The 16227-nt window shown below is 40.3% G+C and overlaps 1 protein-coding gene across 2 annotated transcripts in view; it reads left to right on the forward strand.

Moving 5' to 3' along the window:
• cnnm4b (cyclin and CBS domain divalent metal cation transport mediator 4b) overlaps window positions 1–16227 on the forward strand; it is a 51476-nt gene that overhangs the window by 18139 nt on the left and 17110 nt on the right. For both annotated transcript variants that reach the window (XM_084728282.1, XM_084728281.1), the window contains exons 3-5: window positions 2776–2919; window positions 3166–3300; window positions 6371–6540. In XM_084728282.1, the coding sequence (XP_084584408.1) occupies window positions 2776–2919; window positions 3166–3300; window positions 6371–6540 (449 nt within the window). The remainder of the gene's footprint in view (window positions 1–2775; window positions 2920–3165; window positions 3301–6370; window positions 6541–16227) is intronic.

A 16227-nucleotide genomic window follows, 5' to 3' on the forward strand; every position in this document is an offset into this window, starting at 1 on the left:
TGTAGCAACTGCACATTCAAAAATGAGTACAACAGTCCAAAGAGTAAGTTGGAGCAATAGATGATACATTCAATAGGTTGAAAGCCTATGTATCATATGCTCTGTGGTTGACACGAGTTGTTTACCCCCACCCCCCTTTTCCCCAGACTCAAAAAAAAGCTCTGCAGGTTGCAGGAACCCTGCAGGAATGCAGTAAGTGTGCAATATTGTAAATTGACATGTTGCTGAGAAGCTGATCAGCTGTTTACAACTGTTACTGTCACTTATCTGTCCTTGTAAAGCTATTTAACTTTCAATTTTATAAAACCCCCGAGGGACAATTGGTTATGCAACAAGGCGCAAGTAAAACACGTAACAGCACGAATAAACACATAAAAGAGAGTATACATACAGAGCAATCAGGGAGAGGGGGTGCAATCACTGAGCTGATTTAGTAAGAACCTTAAAGTTATCGTTTCGTCTTTTTCTCAAAAATTAAACAATTTTTATCAGACAAAATAAACTACTTGAGAATATTACGTTTTTGCTGGTAATGTGTGAAATGCACAGATCTGAAATGAATGAATTTAGAATTATATTATTCAATCAGTCGTCATGCTGTGCTTGGGCTGTTTGTGTCTTGTTCCTTTGCCAGTGATGACTGTCCAGCCTTGCTGCTGCCTCTCAAGACTTGAACGTCCAGCTAAATATACAGTAGATCATCCGCCCACCCCCGGCATCTCATGTCGTGATACCACAGTCTCCAAAAAAAAAAAAAAAAAAAAAAGCCAATTCCTGCGCACACTTGCCACCCCTGAATTGATTTATTATAAAAAGTCGACATTTCAGTCACAAGGACCTTTCTGACATCACACACTTACATAGTAAAGCCAGCCTTGTTGGAAACGGATCCCTCAAAGTCCCGCTGCTCTATTCATGTAGTAAAACCAAGCAAGGTCAAAGCTTAGAATGTGTGGAGTGTGTTTGTGTCGTCGTGCCAGCAGCGCCCACTTCGCCAGGACATGCAGGCAGACATCAAGGACACAAACACAAAGACAAAACACTTATAGCCTTTGGTCTTCTTGTAATTGCTGGTCATGCGAGCTCTTTGTAAAGCCCATTGATCTGCTTCTCTCTTTTTGGAAACATGAGACTGTCAGTCGTTGGACCTTTGTGATTTCTCACTACCTCTTCTTCCCTCTTGTTTTATCCTTCATCATGACTTGATAGCTTGTGGTTTTTGGGGAGAATGAAAATAAAATCCTCCTATATTCAGGAATCAGATCGGTGCACTTGCCCTCAGCTGTCCTGCTGTTCAGATCCAGTTACTTAATGGTGTGTGCGTGTGCATGAGAGTGTGAGAGAAGAGGGTATGTTAAACCAGTTGCTTGCATGTGTATCCCCATATGTGCACTGTGTTTTTGTCTGGGAGGAGCAGAGGAAATCATCCACCTGGGGACCAAACCCCCAGATCTCCTCTGAGTGCTTCACTCTTAATAATTCAGAGCATCGCCCAGGTTGTCTGTCTGTCTGAGAGTCTGCAGCCAGCCAGCGTCCATCTGCACTTCGAGCACTTTGTCATGTGAAGAGTTCAGCAGGGCGTGTGTGTGCGCGTCTTGGTGTACATGTGTGTTTTTGTGTTGTACAGTAAGGCTCGTGGCCAAAGTCCAGACCCAACCCCAGCTGTAACGACCTGTACACATTAACAGGCTGTTTGTGGTGCAAGCAGAGGGAGTGGGCAGGTGGGTTAATGTTAGGGCAGAGCTGCTTTCAAACAGGAATCCATCATGATATGATTGTTTGTCATGATCGAGGGGCTTGGCCACGTTTGTATGTTGGAGTGAACAAGCCGAGAGCTGTGATGAGATGAAAGTTCAGCAGCAATGGTAGAAATTTACCACATTAACAACATATAAAGGTAGCAAAGTGATGGTGAGGAATGATAATTTGACTCCCACCAGGGCTTCCCAACAGCCACAGCTCTGTATTACATAATCTGCTGAAAGTTCATGAACGTTTTAAGCATGTTTTATTTTGAAGGAAGATGTAGAATAGAGCTAAAACAATGTTGACAGCTCTCAAAAACACCTAGAGCAGATCTACTCTTATTTGTTATGAGGCAACAAGCATCTGTAATCACATTTCTCAGATTTAGTTGACAGTTTTAAAGCTATAAAATGTAACATTTCTTTCCTAATGTTATTAAAAAAAGCAGCATAGATAAAAAAAAAAAAAAAAACAGTAACGCCTGCACCCTGATGGCAGGCCACACAATTTATTCAGAAAGACAATCTCTTTAATCTCTTTGATCTAACTTAATCAGTTCTGCTTACTGATTCGCAGCGCTGCCCAAAATGACCTAATTTTGATTTTACCTAACCTGACCTGATTTCAGATCGCCAGAGGCCGCTGCATTGTTTATATGATGCGTGTGCTCTTCTTCTGTTTGTTGATGTGTTGCTGACTTTTATGGTGCATTACTTTCACCAACTGTTGCAGCTGCGCATTCGTGCCTTCTGCTCTCCCAGCAGAAATGCAGATCACTCTTATGCTCGTGGCGTTTATATGTGTGTATGGTACATTTAAATAGTCCAGAATCTTCCTCACTTTGTTTACTTTAACTGTTTTACTTCTCTGTATGGTTGATTATACAAATTGTTGCGATCACAGCATCTAGAAGAAATATTTTTGCTCTCTTCGTGATACTTGCTGTGTGCTTGATTGAAAGGCCGTGATGAATGGATGGACTGATCAGCTGAAAATTGGACTAATGATGATTCTCTCTCTTCCGCTTAGGAAAATCCCACCTGGCCATCGTCCAGAAGGTGAACAACGAAGGGGAGGGAGATCCTTTCTACGAGGTGTTGGGGTTGGTCACCCTTGAAGACGTGATCGAGGAGATAATAAAATCAGAGATTCTGGATGAATCAGACCTTTACAGTGAGTTCAGCTTTTGTTTATCTTGTCTTATCTCTTAATTCGTTTAGTGCAGATAAGGCTATTTTCATCTCCTTAATTACTTTATTATTCTCATGTAAACTGCTGTTGTTTAATCTCTTGGATAAATGTAAGCAGACTATTTTGGTGATATCAGTTTAGCGATTAAGCAATAAGTAGAGATGAGATGTCTTTTCACTAAACATTTTTTAATGTATAACTGCGTCTGCTGTGTGTTTCACTTCTCAGCTGATAATCGCACCAGGAAAAAGGTGGCACCCAATAAGAATAAGAGAGACTTCTCTGCCTTCAAACACGAGAGTGAATCAAAAGTGAAGGTCTCTCCTCAGCTGCTGCTGGCTGCCCATCGCTTCCTGGCTACAGGTGGGGAACGGACTGATGCAAACAAACACACGTACACAGAGCCACTCATCACAGTGTTACTAACAAGGTTCCTATGCAGTTCGGAAAAGTATGGAAGTTGATTTTAGTCATTTCAAGGTCTGAAGAAGTCTGGAAAAAGGAAAAGAGAGTTTGAAAAAATATTTTTGTTTCCAAACTATTGCCCTCATTGTGTTTTCTAAAATATAAAATTCAGAATTTCTAAAAAAAAAAAAACATTGATAGTATAAGATGAGTGCCATGAATCTTTGAATTGCATATATACAGAACTTTACAGATAACCAAATATTAAACTTGTGTAAATCTTACGCAGTTATGCAATGATGTAATTATCAGAAAAGTAAACAGAATACAGAAAACATACCATTAGGGCTGCGTGCACTGTCATTTCCATGGACACCAGGAACAAACAAGGCTGCATAGATGCAGTAAAAAGCATAATTATTTACTCATTTCTGGTTCTTTTCTGTGAAAGAGAATAAACAAATGAGGGGAACAGTAACATGGTATTATTTATTAAATAGGTCAAGGGAAATAATCCCAAATATAAAGTGTTTAGGTAAAGATTTGAAATGGAAAAGAAAGCCAGAATGGCAAACATTGTTTGAAAAATCAACCGAACAGTCTGGAAATATGAGTCTGGAATAGTATGGGATGTTGAAATGGAAAATGTGTAGGAACCCTGTACAGAGACACATCCAGTAGATCATTTATGATTTGTAAACCAACATGAACAAAGGTCTTCGATATGCAGCCATAGTATGATTATCCTCGGGATGTCAGGACCTGATGGATTCTGTCATCTTGCCTTCTGACAAACAAGGCAGGTCCGTACACGCAGGGAGGAGTTTTAAATGTGTTTATTTCTTTGGAAGATCTATTTAAGATCCATGCAGAGTCCCTGCCTGTGCTTACCCCCATAAGAAGACTCTGGACTTTGGCCAGCTGGATGTGATGCCTCGCCACTGCTACGGATCACTTGAGAGCATGTTGCAATGAGTCTGGTTAGAGAGCGTCAGCTGGTACACGCTGCCAAAAGCAGTTAGCGCTAGCCGCTGCTAGCATGACGTAGCACTTCCTTGTCTCACAGACACTGTGGTGCAGGAGCATGCCAGAGTCTGCTCCTCTGCAGGCATAACGTCAGTGTGTGTTGACTGTGTTTCTGTTTTCTTTCTCAGGATGTCGGTTTCATGTTTCTGCCTTGATTCATTACACAGGAATTTGATTTTTCATTTTTCTAGAGGTTCTATTTTCAGCAAAGGAAGTTACTGTTCCCCTGTTTCTTTTCCTTTTTTTGTTCCTCTTCACATTAACGATTTTAACCAGCTGTTTTTTGTTTTATCCGATTATGTCTGATCTAACATGGGATATGATGAGTATCACTGATGTTTGAGACAGGTATTTCAGACAGGGAAAGTCTGGGCTTATCAGGGACTTTTACAAATGCGTTGTAACACCATATTGTAATCCCTTCAAGTTTAAGGACTTGTGTGTTTTGCAATGGCAAAAAAAAAAGCATTAACAAATCACAACAATATAAAATTTATGGGCTGTGAAAGTGTTCTGACTTGAAAATCACGGAAATGTAATGGAACATTTTTTTTTCTCTTTTTGACCAAACCAGATGAACTTGTTGACTTAATATATAAACCAGAGTGAAAGGAGTTTGTTTGCCTTTCAGGACGAATGCCAACACAGGTCATATATGCCTCACCTCTCACTGTGTATTGCATAGGGTTTTGTTTGCAGGGTGGACTGTTTTTGTTCTCAGGTTGGGTGGGGTCGAAGGCACTTACGGTGGAGCTGTGATTGCAACAGCCTGGCCTACGGCAGTTGAGAAATACACATAAACCAAATAGTTTTCACTAGTTGCTTTTTAACAGGGATAAAAGTCATTAATCATTATCACTGTAAATGTGCTAAACTTAGCCAGAAGGCTAATTATTACCAGTTTGATAATTAATGTTCACCATAGATTTATCTGCCAAATTTTGTCTAATAAAATATTTTAATTTGGTTTCCAACCATTAGACCAATATCCAAGGATAATTAGCGTCCAGTGATGTAAAACAGAAGAAAAATAGCAGTTACATCAGAGGAGCTGGAACTAGAGGAAGTTTACTAACTTAACAGTTAATCAGTTCTTACTTTGTCAAGGGAATGTTTCTAACTTTACATATTTTAAACATGTTACACTCCTTTGTTAAATATGTAGCCACCTGTTGTTGAACAGATGTACTTGGCACACCCGTTTATGTAACTGTTGTCATGTTGTACTACGGACAAAAGCATGACTGACTGATTTAATAAGCACTTGTATCAGTGATGCCAGCAGATTGTTTTACAGTTAAAATGTACCTGCTGCTCACTTGTGTCGGTGCTTTTCTATAATTTAAACATCTGTGTGTAGGGCTGCACGATTCTTGCTAAAATTTGAATCACAATTTTTCTTCCTAAGAACTGAGATGTTTCTCTCGCACAATTTTTATGTTTAGTTTTTCAATAAAAATATTAATTGCTTTCTTAGACGCAGAAGTAGAGAAAGTAGTCTGTCAAGACAGGACTTTAAACAGACAATATAACATATGTACATACTAGACTTAAACTTTCTGGCTCCAGCCCCTCTGACTATGTTAGCTAATCTGTTTCTGACTGCCTCCTTCTTGCTTGTTTGACACATGCTGTGGTTACTATAGTAACAGGGACTGACGGCGGAGCACTGTGAATGAGGAAGAGAAATAAGAGAAAGCTGACAGAGTTGTACGTATGACTGTTGAATAGATGGCATGTTTTGCATGCATTGTGTAAGTGTGGTTCTGGGATTGTTCTGATGCAAATAAGTCACCACGTGAATGCAGCGTGATGTGAATGCATAGGGGAATTTGAGTGAGTGAATCATCATCATTTAGAAATGAGATTGTATTTCAATTAATCAAGCAGCCCTGCTGGAGTTTTGCACTATATCAACATCCAAAAATGTATATGGTTGAAATAAAAAAAAAAACAGTCTTAATTAAAATCCTAAAGGTAAACTTGTCTTCTCTTCCCGCAGAGGTGAGCTTGTTCAGCCCAACTCAGATCTCAGACAAGGTACTGCTGCGAATCCTGCGCCACCCTGATGTGATCCAGGAGATCAAGTTCAACGAAAGCGACAAGCGCTCGTCCCATCACTACGTCTACCAGAGGGGCAAGCCCGTCGACTATTTCGTCCTCATCCTGCAGGTACGCAGTGATTTATGGAAGAGGAGGTGAAGCGTGAATTGGGTCTGCGGCTGCTTGTTGCTTAAATGTGGGTGAAAGAGGAGGTCTGAATGCAAAAGTTGCTCCTGCTGCTGCCTGATCTTCACATGTAGATTGCAAGGAGATCAACCTCTTTTTAAAATCTTTTCTCCTCAAACGCTCTTCCATCATCCCGTACACTCCTGTACTCCTGTACTCCTCTCACAGAATATCGAGTTCAGCTGAACTTTGTGTTTAGTGCTAATTTGCAAATGTTTGCATGCTAACACACTGGACCAAGACAGTGAATATGGTCAACATGACCTTCTAAACATGAGAATGTTAGTGCTGTCATTCTGATCATTAGCTTTGCATATTATGCATCGTTACTGATCACTTTAAGAACTTTGTGTCTTAACAGTCCACAGGAAGAGTAAAAGTCATTGAAAGGTTGTAGAAAAAAAGTGTGAAGAGAAGTAGCAGGCAAAACATTTCCAAACTACAGTTGCAAAATATACACAACAGCAGTTTGACAGGACTTACTGTGGACATGCAATGATGTCATCTTGCAAAATTTGATCTTGAAAATCAAGTTTGTTGCGTTTTCCCGGCCTGGCGTCAGAATGCTTTTAAGAAGTACAGGTAGATTTGTATAACAGCCCTCTGACTCACCGTGATGAACACATCCCGCCCTCTAAATGTCATACTCCCATTGCTTCAGCCCAGATAAAAGCTGTGCAGTTTGGATTATGACTCTGACCTTCCACACACACTCTTCCTCTTTCTTTTCTTTGACCCTCATCTCCACCCCCTCCTCTCCTTCTCTCCACCTGTCGAGTCCTCCTCTCACCGAGGAGCTTAGCTGCACTGAGCGGTCTGCCTTGTTGTAAAGCGCGGCTCTCGGCTACAGCAAGTGACAGATGGCGGTAGGCGTCGTACACGGCGTTGACCCAACAGGGGTCCCGAAACTGTTGATAAAGCAAAGTGTGTTGGTGTTCGTCTGTGTTTGTGATTGTGTGTTTGAAAATGTTCAGAATTAAGGTGAGTCACTGATCGAGAGTGGCTTAACCAAATCAAAATCATCTTCCAAGTGTGCAGTTAACTGCCAATAATGACTAAGTTCCTAGATTACGTCAGTCATGAAGGCTCAGTGCTCTCCCTTAGGTTCAAGGGTTTTAATAACCTTTTTCTAAGCAGTGGTTTTTTTTTTCTAAAATCAAACTAAACTCCAGTGTCCTGTCATCTGCAGGGTTCACACAAAGTCTTGGAAAATGCTCAAATTTAACCATTATGTTTCCAAGATTAAAAATATGTTGAATTTGAATATATTCCTTGAGAAATGATTTTCAATATAATCTTGTTTTATCTTCACAATCACTCAAGTGAACAAAACATCCTTTAATATTTCAAATGAAACAGCAAGCATTTAATAATCATAAGCAAAACTTAGACTCAGACTTTACATGAACAGCTGGTAAAATAATTTCCCCCATTAACAGATTAGTTGTTTGGTCTATGAAATGTCAGAAAATGGTGGAAAATGCTGGTCACTGTTTTCTGAAGCCCCAGATGACGTATTCAAATGTCTTATTTTGTCGACAGCTCAAAGATATTCAGTTTACTGTCAGAGAGGAATAAAAAAACCTGAAAAAATATTACATTTAAGAAGCTGAAACCAGATAATTAATTTTTTTTTTAATTAAAAATTGGCTTAACACTATTTAACTGTTATCAAAAACTAAAAACTAAACTTTATTTTCTTATGGTTGCATTTGAAGTAACAATTTAATTGTGATGATTAGGGCTGCCCCCAACTAAAGATTTTCCTAGTCGACCAGTAGTTATCAGTTCAAGCCGTTAGTCAACTAGTTGTTGCACATTTATGATATTAATTTAATACTTAAATACATATTTTTGCAGCACAAGGTGAGCGGCATGTTAAATGCTAACGGCTAAAAGGATAATGACTCTGAATGTGTCAGAACAACCAGCAGGGAGACTGCATTTGTTTCTTAATTTATTTCAGCACAGCACAACCTCACACACAAATCTTGTTGTTTAAAACACAGGACTAAAAAACTTCCAGCTTCACAAAAACAAACACTCACAGACTTATCCACATTGTATACAATATGTGCTCAACCACGCCTCCTGACCATGTCTAAACCAACCACGTCTTCATCGTCCACAGAGTTAAGAGTCCATTTGGAGCCACTGTGGCATTAAATCCCCTCAAGTGTTGTAACTCCTATCAACCGGCCTATATTGGCCTCAGAGGCTGTATCCTGTATCTGAGCAAACTTGCTAATGGCCGCTACGGCAGAGCTCCTCCTCTCCTTCGTCTTCTTTTAATGGCAACTTGCTACCGTGCGGAGAATTGTCGCCTCTTCCTGTTCAGATGTTCACATTCACATTCAGTAAATTATGTGCATATTTGGTGTCAGATCAGTGGTTTGCAGGTTGAGCGGTGTTTATTATACACCATCCACCAAGGTGGTATCAGACAGGAACCGACACCTCCTCCTCCTGTCATTACACCTCACTGCTGTTCCCGACCGTCCACACACCTCGGATCAGCCACAGAACAAAATTTCAGAACAGACTCGAAACAACCTCTGCTGTGATTAATTCTGCCATATCACAGATTAGTTGTAAATTGTAGGGAAAGACCCATATGCCTCGTCTCGAATTCAGTAGTTTTTTTAAATTTATTTTTGGTTAGATACATGGAATAAGTTGTTTTCTGATATGTGGCCAACTGAGAAAGTGGTTGTCAGTGACAATGATAATCTCACTGAACAATAGACACTTAGCGGTGGTGATGTGAAGTCATGCGACTGTGGTGTAGTTTGTTTATACCATACCTTAGCTTTTAATTCAGGTGATTGCATTTACGCTTCAAAAATCATCGAAGCGGTGTTCGTTTGTGACGATCAGCTTACTGAACAAAACGTGTCACCATCATTAACTTCTGGTCACCACGGAGCGTATTTTCTGCAGTAATCCAAAATCCAATTGAAAAAATCCCATTGCTTTTTTTTTTTTTTTGTGGAAGGAACCAGAGCGATGATAACTCACGGGCTGGCCTACAAAATACAACATCGCTGCAGCACTAAAGTACAGTCTGTTCAGAGTAATTAAGACTAGACAATCAAGAAAATGCCCCAAAACACTGTGACATAATGTGTTGTTATAACAACAACAACGGTTTTGAAGTCACTACTGCTTCAGAGTCAATCAACTCCATAAGGAGATTAGCTGCGACTACTTTAAGGGTTTTAAGAGTCAGATTTGGTGGAGCGCCAGGCTGCAGGAGGGTGAAGTCAAACTCTGCTCTGCTGTTTGTGCAGCAGTCAGGTATGAACACACCAATTGTCATGATATCTGATAAACCAAATATTCATTTTATTTGAAACTAACATCTCTTAAAGCTCCTTTTCGGTCTGAAAAGTTTAAGCATTTAGTGATTTTTTTTACTTTTCAGCAGCATTTATAATATGATATGGTTAATGAAGAATGTGATTAGTTTCACATGACTCTTAATACACGCAGTATTTTTTCGGACACGGTTTAACATTATCAATTAAAAAATTGCGCTCAATTTTATCTGCTTTCTGAGCGTTTTCTTCCTGTCAGACTAGTCAACTAGTCTAAATTAAAAATTGTATTTAACCTTCAGAGAAATTAGTCGCCAGGAACATCGCTACATGTACATGTCTGTGCGAGACTCTAGAACCCTTCTTGTTAGCTCCACAAGCCAAAACATGTTGAGCTAACAGTAATCTTGCTCTATATGCTGCAAGTGTTGCTGGAGTTTTGAATTCTCAATGCTGTTTGCATGTAGCTCTTTCTGTCTGAAAGACAGACAAAATGCCATTGTGTCTGATGACAGAATCCCTTCACTCAAGGGCTCAAGTAAAGGCAGGCACTGAGGTCTCGAAAGAGCGCTTAGATCATGTTTATAATAGCTTTGGTACTACTGTGCTATATGCTATATTGTGCTGTATTGTTTTCAAACATATTGTATTGAAAAATTATTGATACTATGATATTTTTGACAACTAGGAGGAAATTGAAAAGGGTAAATAAGGTTTCAGGCAGCTGTGACCTTGGACAGGGAGACAGAGATGTGAGGACAGCAGTGTTGTTGCTGGTCCTGAAGGACATTCTCTTCACTAGTTGATCCCCGTTATATAAGACATCAGTGAAGTCGGGGAGACATGATTCTCACCTGCTGTCAGTCAGCTGTCAATACTTATCCCAAACACACACACACACCCTTCAACCTGAGAGTCTCTACCTCCCTCTGCCTTCTTACACAATGTAAACACACAAAAAAACACAGTTTTGGCACATCTGCTGTTTCCACTCTGTGTACATGTACACGTGTGGTCAAATCCCACAGGGTGGGAAAATTATGCCTCATTGTCTTTATTTCCCACACGTTGGTTATGTCATTGTCCCCAAACAGTCATTAGCTGGGTCCTGTAATGGAGGGGATCATTTCGACTTTCTCCCCGCCGCGCGTCTCGGTGAGATTTTCCTCAGTGGGAGGCCGGATATTGAGGATGTTGTGGAGAGACCCCACATGTGGAATAATCCGCTGAGACCTATTTGGAGAGGGCGGCATTTAGTGTCAGCATGCCAGGGAGGGAATTTTCCACCATTGTGCACTGGATAGAAAGATACGACTGGAACCAGTGGTGTGAATATTTCTGGATAGTGAGTGTGACTCTGTAGGAAATCCTCTGGGTTTTATGGGAAGTGATATTTTCTTCTTCTGACCTCTTCTGTCTTTACTCAGAATACTGTTTTTGCTTTTTTTTTCAATGAAAGTCTGTCTCAGATAATATCTAATTCAGGTAAAGCAAGGTTAAGTTGAAGGTCTAGGACAACTATTTAATGACTCGCCTAGAATAGAGGAAGGAGTATTTTCATTAGCTTCTGTGCTGGTGAATATTTTATTTCAGTAATTACAGATACACTGCAGAGTACTCAATGAATTATTAATTTGTAGTTTCTCTGAAGAGTCTTGGACTAGCTTGTGTGTGAGTTTGTGCGCTACTCATATTTGTCCTATAAACAAAATTATACTCTCACATTCCAGGAGTGCTTATTTGGAAACAGAGAGGCAAGGGAGAGGGAGAGGAAGAAGGAGAGAGATTGTTTTAATTTGACACTAGTTATTTTGGACATGTGACAGCAGCTTACTGAGTCAAAAAAAAGTGTGGACGGAGTGTCTGCAACTTTTTCCATGTTTGAGAACTGTAAAAAGAATGATTTGCCCCCCAGAAACCAAGCCTTTAGACAGATATTTCTGTATTTAATTTTAATATATATGTGGCAGGCAAGTTTTTCATGTAGGATTTAAATACACGTGTTGAAAGTTTGATGTTTTCCCCAAAAGGTAAAAAGGTTCTCCCCCTCTTTACCTGTGCATGGCTCTACCCAAAGTAGGGACAGCTGAAGATATGAGAGGACAAGGGGTTGAGAGAGAGAGAATGACATGCAGCAAATAGGCTGCAAGCGGGGGTTGAACTGGCAACAGCTGCAGAGGACTAATTTTGACCATTTTTAAAAAACTGTCCATCGTGAGTCAACAGTTTTCAGGGACTGCAAAGTCCTCTTTTAAATAAAAGCCATCTGGTCATCTGATACCTACTGTCATGTTTAGCTCATTGCTGTTATCACCACATATTTTATTTTGAGGAGTAAATCTCATATTGAGATCAATGCAGGGATCTATTAATACATCTCAGGATCAGTACTGTCACACGCAAGTCAGAAACACAGCCTCTGATTGGTCACCAGACTCAACCCAAGTTATCTTGGGTTTTCCGGCGGGTGGCTAATGACATGCTAACAACAACTATTTTGAAGAAGGAAAAAATGGATAAATAACGACAGGAGACATTCCGTGTTGGATTTCTCATCATGGATTTATTTGTTGCTTCCAAAAAAGACATTGCAGGATACAGTTGCACCACTGACATTGCAAAGGTACACTACTAGCGTTAGCATTAGTTTAACATTAGCCTTTCCTGCTCAGCTCACTTTGGGGCTAACCCTTCACTTTTCCAGCAGGTGGGAAAAAGCAGACAAGACTTTTCTTGGTCTTGAGAAGCTTCAGTGTTTATTAACTGACACACTGTAACCTGTACTGTATATTTACTTCCAGACTGACAGCTTACTACAAAGTTAAGTTTCTGCTCTGCTTTGAGCAGCACCGCCAATCTGCCGCTCGCCCTCCTTCACTTGGACGCCACACACACTTATGCACTGCCCTATCCCTTAAAGGAGCTACGCTATTCTTATCACAGTATGCTTCAATAAAGTAGGGTAAAACATAATTATTAAGGCAGTTGCAAGAATGTGTTGCTTTTTTCGCAGCCCTAGTGGATCATAAATGGAGAGAGTCTACATCCTGCGCAGTATGCCTTTAAATAACAGAATGACTGCTGATAAATACTGTTAAGTAGACACATGTCTGCTGTGGCACCCAAAACTCAGACTGAGAGGTGAATGAATGAATGTAGCTCTGGATAGTGTGTCATTCTGTAAGCATGTGTGCCTTTTGAGACATTGTGTGTACACGGTACGTTTACATGTTTGTTTGTATTTTTAGCATCGTGTGTATGTCAGATATGTGGGAGTCCAGTTGACTCATGTGAACTAAAAACCTCAGATACCGATAATTCACTGTCCTTGTTCCACTCCTTTTATAGTGTGTGTACATTTGCGTGTGTGTGTGTGTGTTTTCCTGGGAGTGATCTTCACTGTCACCAGACAGGCTGTTTGTTTATGACCAGCGTGATTCATGCGTCTATAAAGATGCTCTGCGATTCTCACAGAACAGAGATGGTCTACGTGGGCAGAGTTAGATCACTGTTGTGTTCACAGGGCTCCTTCAGCTTCTGGAAATGTGTGGAAATTTGACCTTGGGCATTTCAAGACTTTGAAATATGTTTTGATTAGATCATGTCTGGATAAAAGGAAGGAATGATGTCCAGCCCATATACTAAACTAGCAGTGGTGTAGTTACTTTGTCTTACGCAGGAAAACATTTAGGACTCTAGGAGGCTGGTATTTGTACTTCTGAGGCTCATAAAACTTCACAATATATTTTCCTTTATTTGTATGTTATTGTAAGTTATTCTATGCCCCCCATTTAATGTCAAGTATCGCATAATAGTGCTGGGTTGGGCGATGTCTACCAAATTGGCATATGATGATGTCCACAGTGAAGCATCACTGATGGGTGACGGCATCATTTGTTTATTGCAGAAAATCTGACTTACTCACCAGTCACATCCCACTGGCGCTCTGAGGACAACCTCTAACTGTCTCACTGAGCTGAGAAAAGTCTCCAGTGAAGGCAGCAGGCAGATCAACTCTCACATCCCTGCAAGGCACGCGTCTCTCACATACGTCCCCGTGCTTCGTCTCCACACAACGTGTCTGTGACTTAGTTTTGTTCAGCCTCTGAAGATCAAAACAAATTTTGCTGGCTAGCTATGCTGAGGAAGCAGAGCTAAGAAAACAGCTGCACAAATAACAACGGCATGAATGAGAGAAATGCACCAGTAGAGATGAAACGGTATGAAAATTTCATATCAGGATTATACTGATGGTAGAGGGCTCAGTGGTCGATCAGACACTGACCCAGTCCTATTATGTAGTTCAATCATTCCCAGACTGGTCGGGACCCACAGGTGGGTCGCAGGAGATTTTCTTTTGGTCTCCAAATAAGTAAACATACATGTGTCAGAAACACAGAGCCTGTTAATTCTGCCTAAATGCACTTATATTGTTTAATTTATGAATTACGCTTAAATGTCCCACATTATTTTCCTGATGAGAGAAAATAAAAACGATTACATGGACTGTTAACTCAGCCTAAATGCATTTTGTGGAAATGTTAGTAAAATGGTCAGGAATTTTCATTTATGCATAAATAAACCCTTTCAGAGTTTTATTGTTGAGATCTATTGTAAATTGGGTTGCAATGGTTTGTCATTTTTAAAAAGTGGGTCACAAGAAAAAAAGAAACACTGATGTAGATAACCCAAATCTACAAATTGAAGGTCTGAAGTGTTTTCTCTATGGAAGATCCTGTATGCAGGGAACAGTCAAGTTCATTTCACTGCACTGCTGATTATTTTATCACCAGGTAGTTCTTGATGTTGTGCAGAGCTCCAGCTAATGATCTTATCTTGTTGTCAATTAAGAACAAAACAATTGCTGGTTTCACGATTAACTGCGATAAAATTCCCAATGATTATAGTTAACGCTCCTAATTTTAATATTTGTAATTACTGTGTTTTATAACCATGCTTTGAAAAACTCATAGTAAATATTGTCCAGCATCAGTCAAAGTTAGCAAGAGTCTCTCAGACGCAGGCGCAGCAGCAATGTGGGTTTGTTTTGGGTCAGTGGAAAACATTTACATCTCAAAGGACATGATGCCGTTTCAAAACATTTTAAATTTAGGATATGAAACCCAAAAGCTCATATTTAAAAAGCTGGAGCCAAACTTGATTAATTATCAGCATTATCACAGATTAATGTTCTGCATGTGCTCGATCATGTAAACACTGTTGCTGTTGTCGTAGTTACATTCCAGGATAATTAGGTCAGAACATATTTGTGAGCAACTCTTCCTGTTGTGAACAAGCGCTGGAAAAATGTTAGTCCTGGGAGAATAGGAAATATTCCTAGACTTAAAAGGAGACACTGTGTGTGTGTGTTTGTGTGTGTGTACGTGTACATGCGTAGCGGTGATGAGCCCCTGCTCAGGTCTGAGGAATCACTGTCACAGCTTTGTTAATAACTTATAATAAACCACGGGAGGGCCCGTCTGAAACCACACACACCTCCTGACAGCGTGTGTGTGATAGTGTGTGTGTGTGATAGTGTGTGTGTGTGATAGTGTGTGTGTGTGTGTGTGTGTGTGTGTGTGTGTGCTGCCAGACTCAGTGTTTAGTGGTTTGTGACCATGTGTTTGTCATAAAATGAACCGTTGACTTTGGTTAATGGCTGATGTCAAACTGAACCATTTCCTCCGACAGTTTGTGCAAAGTCACTGAGTCAGTTACACTGTGACACACACACACACACACACACACACACACACAGAGAGAGAGAGATTTCTTCAGTGAGATGTAACAGTGTGAGTCAGTGTTACCATACATCAATCTAAAGCCCGGTCTGACTCTCAAGTGCTGAGGTCACACACACACACACACACACACACACACACACACACACACACACACACACACACACACACACACACTCATGCACAGTATCCTCAGACAATATGGGTTCATCGCCTCATCTTGCTCCTAAACTGTATTTTCCGTAATGCGCACACACACTGACCTTTCCCTGCACTCACAGGATGGCCCCATTCCAATACTTTGATCATTCCTCTTTGTTTAATGACCAGACGGCTCCCTTTCAGTACTTTTACAAACTATCCTCTTGTTGACTGTCTTCAAACCCCAGCTACAAAACTGTAACATGTCCTGCACTCTCAAGGCCCTGTTTCAGTACATTACTTTATCCTTACAGCCTACGTCCTACACTTCTATGCTACAAATTCGTTCATGGGGAATGTGTTGGTTGGCTTGTTGCGTAAAGCTGTGAAATATTTTCAAAAATTATTTTTTAAATTACTTTAAAGTGTCA

The sequence above is a fragment of the Lutjanus erythropterus genome, chromosome 10 (assembly GCF_056507025.1).
Source record: "Lutjanus erythropterus isolate fLutEry1 chromosome 10, fLutEry1.hap2, whole genome shotgun sequence".
Taxonomy (NCBI): domain Eukaryota; kingdom Metazoa; phylum Chordata; class Actinopteri; order Lutjaniformes; family Lutjanidae; genus Lutjanus; species Lutjanus erythropterus.